This window comes from Drosophila simulans, chromosome 3R, assembly GCF_016746395.2.
Source record: "Drosophila simulans strain w501 chromosome 3R, Prin_Dsim_3.1, whole genome shotgun sequence".
NCBI classification, from domain to species: Eukaryota; Metazoa; Arthropoda; class Insecta; order Diptera; family Drosophilidae; genus Drosophila; species Drosophila simulans.
Window position 1 is genome coordinate 9,021,801 of NC_052523.2, and position 4,719 is coordinate 9,026,519.

At 38.9% G+C, this 4,719-nt stretch overlaps 1 protein-coding gene across 2 annotated transcripts; it reads left to right on the forward strand.

The window, feature by feature from the left end:
* The first annotated feature begins 778 nt into the window (after positions 1–778).
* LOC6727726 (sodium-coupled monocarboxylate transporter 2) lies at positions 779–3,592 on the forward strand. Of its 2 annotated transcripts, none has more exons than XM_016176543.3 (10): positions 779–951; positions 1,258–1,367; positions 1,423–1,557; positions 1,615–1,774; positions 1,829–1,894; positions 1,950–2,001; positions 2,060–2,127; positions 2,177–2,590; positions 2,640–3,331; positions 3,390–3,592. In XM_016176543.3, the coding sequence occupies exons 2-10, from the start codon at positions 1,273–1,275 to the stop codon at positions 3,457–3,459; spliced, it is 1,752 nt and encodes a 583-aa protein (XP_016034303.1). In that variant the 5' UTR covers positions 779–951; positions 1,258–1,272; the 3' UTR covers positions 3,460–3,592. The 2 variants fall into 2 exon arrangements, with proteins under 2 accessions (XP_016034303.1, XP_039151029.1); XM_039295095.2 differs by lacking the exon at positions 779–951 and adding an exon at positions 1,144–1,162.
* The last annotated feature ends 1,127 nt before the right edge of the window (positions 3,593–4,719 follow it).

A 4,719-nucleotide genomic window follows, 5' to 3' on the forward strand; every position in this document is an offset into this window, starting at 1 on the left:
ATCAGGTGATGGACGGCGGCCATGATGTTGACATGTGTAAGTAAACTGGGGCGCGCGAATCGATGGCCAAATGCAGAGGCACAGGCAACTCGACACATGCCGCCAGTGGCAACAACAATTGGCAATTGCCGAGCAGCAAGCACCGAGCGCCAAGCACCAACTAACAATGTCGAGGAGCGCCGAGCAGCACCAGCTCATTAGATTAATGACGCTGGTAATGGATTAGCGAGCATCGAAGGCGACACCAGGCTACAGGACAAATGCAGGATGTGCCATCGAAGGAGGACACAGGACGCAGGACGAAGGACGATGGGCGTTGGGGCGACAGGCGACTTTGTCGTCGGCGTCACTTTGTCTAAGCTGGCAACCAAACAGCAGTACGTAATTAACGCCATAGGTCGGGTTCGCGATCTGGTTTTGGGTTGACTAAACTGGAATCTGAAACGTGCCAACTGTGCCAGGCACAAATTTAGACACAAAATCAATGAAATAAATGTTTTAAATACAAAAAAAAAACACTTTTATGTTGCATTCCTCTAATAGTGCAGCACCTGACTAAAAAATATTTAAGCTAATTTAATTTATTTTCATCATACCAACCGTTTTTTCGCCATTGAAATTCATTTACTTTATTCTTAATATATTAAATGATATTTTCACAATAAAGCAACTAGTTAGGTGCTCATCGCTGTAATTTGCAAAGTCGTATCTTTAACTAACTGTACCATCACTTCCCGAATTCCAAATCTTTGCATTCCCTCTTGTTTTGCTTCCATTCTGGAAGTCGCAGTCAGTGTCCAAAACTGATTGTAACGTAACACACGCGTCCGATTAAGTGTTAACTAATAGTAATTAGTATTTAATTCATTTGTTATGTTTAACTAAATGTGCTTTTAACAAAGTTTGGCTTGAAACTTTTATTTATCTTATGTTAGGAAAAGAACAGAATAGGTAATTCCATGACAACTAATTCATTAAGCATCTTCGAAACTTGTTTTGCTATAAATTCGAGCACATTGTTATTTATTTCCTTCTTAATCATATGCGTTTTACTATTCTCTTTCGTGGTTCTGGGCTGTTAAACAAATAGAAGATTCGGATTAGTATATTTTCACTCATAAGAGGAATCGGACTGTGATTTTGGACCTCATATATAACTAAAGTGCTTACTATTTTAAGCTCATTATGGAAAATTTCCATGAATTTGATACTTATTTATTGAATTGACATAAATAATATTGAAATACTATATTGCAGGAGGAGAGCAAGAGTATGGACAACTACAAATTCGGAACAGTGGACTACGTAGTGTTGGTGGGCATGACTATAATATCCACGGGAATGGGAATATATTTCGGTGGCTTCAAGTGAGTGTCTTTTTAATTAACCCTGATAAATTAAATTAAATTCTTTAATTTCAAGGAAGAAACATAAAAACAAGAAAAGTGTTTCAGAAGACACTCGTAGGACCAATTTTGGATCTGAGAAGATAGATGAGTATCTCATGGGTTCTCGAAATATGAAAGTGATACCAGTCAGCATCAGTCTTATAGGCAGGTAAGCTGATATGCGGATTAAAAACTATTTAAATAATAATTAATATATTTTATTTAGCTTCGTATCGGGCGTTACCATTATTGGAACTCCCTCTGAGATCTATCATTATGGCACCCAGTACTACCTCATCATCGTAGCCATTATTCTTCAAGGAATAGCCTTCTCCTATGTCTACTTGCCCGTGTACTCGGCTCTTCAAATCGGATCTGCATACGAGGTCGGATAAATTACATTCTCCGAAACCATATTTAACCTATTTTGTACTCTATAGTACTTGGGATTGCGATTCAGCTCGAGCATTAGAAGCACGGCATCTTTTATATATGTTTTCAGTATGGTAAGTTATTTTTATGTTATGGGCAACAAACTTTACAAATTTCTAAAAATTGCAGCTTACTTACTTGCCATTCATTGTGTATGTTCCGTCATTATCGCTAAGCCAGGGTAAGATGTATCTATGAAATAACTTTTAGATTTAATTAACGTGTGATCCACTCTTTAGTTTCTGGTATTAATACCCATCTGATTGGACTGGTAATCATACTCGCTTGCGTTACCTACACATTTATGGTAAGTATTTGCTTTGACTTGGAAGACACTTAAATAATTTGTATTTCAGGGTGGCCTGAAGGCTGTGGTCCACACGGATGTTTGGCAAGTGGCTGTTATGTTTCTCTCCCTGGTTGCGGTTGCTGTTCTGGGCATATACTACTCTAATGGCTTGGTAGCTGTTTTCGACGACGCGGAACAGGGTGGACGATTGATGCTGGCCAACACGAATCCATCTCCCTATGTTCGCCATACAGTGTGGAGCGTTCTGATCGGTGGCTTCTCATTCTGGACCTCCGTTAATGCCGGTGGTCAGCATATGGTGCAGCGATATATGTCACTACCTTCACTGAAGAAATCTAGGCAGGCTTCATTCCTCTTCACAATTGGAGTGTCCATCTTCATCGCTCTTTGTTGCTTTATGGGTTTGCTACTTTTCTCGAAATACAAAGACTGCGATCCTCGGAGTGCTGGCATGATTTCGGTGGGTAGATGTTTTTAAATTTTCCACACTAAAAAGTATTTTCTTTCAGAATGACGATCAACTTTTGCCCTTGTTTGTGGTTCAAAGTGTTGGCCATATTTATGGAATGCCTGGTCTGTTTATAGCCGGAATATTCGGAGCAGGCCTAAGTTCACTTTCCTCGTGTTTCAACACGGTTTCACTGGTCTTCCTGGAAGATATAGTTCGCGGATTCTTCAAGATGCAGCCAAGCGAAAGGCAGTCCACGATTCTGATTAAAACCTGCATTATTTTCCAGGGAATTTTTGCCTTTCTTCTAGTATTTTTACTACAGCACTTGAGAGGCATTTTGAGTGTCTGCAATTCGATATCCTCGATTACGGCAGGCACTTCCTTTGGAATATTCACATTAGGAATGCTGTTCCCATGGGCAAACACAATAGGCACAGCGGTGGGTGGATTGTCTAGTGTCCTACTGGCTGGATGGATTTCATTTGGATCGCAGATCGCCGCAGCATCGGGTCAACTGAAAACTGAAATGCTTCCCGTTTCCGTGAAGGAGTGTGTGGGAAATGTGACGCTACCCGAAGAGCCTTGGGTGGATCATGATCAAGTGTTTCCTTTGTACCGTCTATCTTACCATTGGGTTAGTCCCATTGGAGTCGTCACAGCAGTTGTGGTGGGAGCATTAGTATCCTTGCTAACTAAGCCCCCAGATATCAAGACTCTTCATGCTGAATTAATATCCCCTGTTATCCATAGGTCAGTATATAGATTATTTTAAAAGTAAGAAAACTATTAAATTAAAATTATATTCTAGATTTCTTCCAAGGGAATGCTTCAGAGGTCGCAATGTAAATGAGAGGACTGAAGAGAGCCTAATACAGTAAATACACGTCCAATGTGATTGAGGTCAAGTTAAAGTTATTGTTTCTGTGTAATAAGTTCTGTAATTTACTTTGAAATCCTTAGGGCACTGTTTAAATCCGTTTAATTTTAAATAAAGTAAAGTTTTTAAATGTGGCATTCGTTAAGATACATATTTATGTGGCATGAAATTAAGTGCTTAAACTTGAAATGTGATTATCAGCGAATATATTTATCAACTTTGTTTAAAATTCTTGATGAAACTTAATTATACGTTAAGCACACATTTAATTAGGCATTTAACTTAAGCCTTCAGCCGCCTGCTTTCTTCAGACAAGTTGAGCGGACAAGTCGAACATCTGAATCAACCAATTCACTGACCAATTCGCCATGACAATGTTCTTTATAATATCAATAATAAGTTAAGCATCTTTGGCGTTCCGCTCCCCTTTTCGCCGACGTCTGCTGCATTCAAATTAGGCCGCATCTGCACAGCGAACGGCCAGTGAAACCTTAACAGTTAAATATATAAATACAATTGTATAAAAAGGCCTGTCTGTGTGAACTTAATGCTCTGCTTTTGCTTGTTTTAAAGGCTAATTTGAATAAATGCCAAAAAGAGAGAAGTCTATAGAAAAGTCGAGACTACTGAATACCCCTTCAGTAATAACTAAAAACTAGGAGAACAACCAACTGAATCTTGGGGCTTATTTAATCTATGAATTAAATTTTACAAATGTACATACATTTTTAATGTGAAATATACTTAAAAATTAACAGCCATTTCACATACAAATATACCCCAAAAGGAGCATGTGGAATGACTAAAAGTAACATTTGTAACTTCGTTTTTGCCCCACTTCTTTGCGAACGAGATTTGCATGCTGAGCAGGCCATAAGACCAACAACACGAATTAGCCATGCCATCCACTCATATTTTGCCCAGAATTTATGCCCAACAGGCAATGAGAACTTAAGTGATTTCGGTTGTAAGCTAATTGAGAGCCTTGGCAACTGGCACTGGCTAAATGTCAGAGAGTCCGCGTCATTGCACCACTGAGCCACTGGTGAAAATCTGCGGCAGTTCTTACCACCAAATTGACAGCTTCATTTTCCTAAAACCGTTAGTGAATTGATCGGGACTTTAGGCCAAAACGGTTGGACACTTTCCGCCTGAATTTGTCAATCTGTTGGTTGGACGTGCAGTTGCACAGGACGAAAAACAATTCAAGTTTAATATTCAAATGAAATGAAATATATTTATAATAATTAAAATAAATATT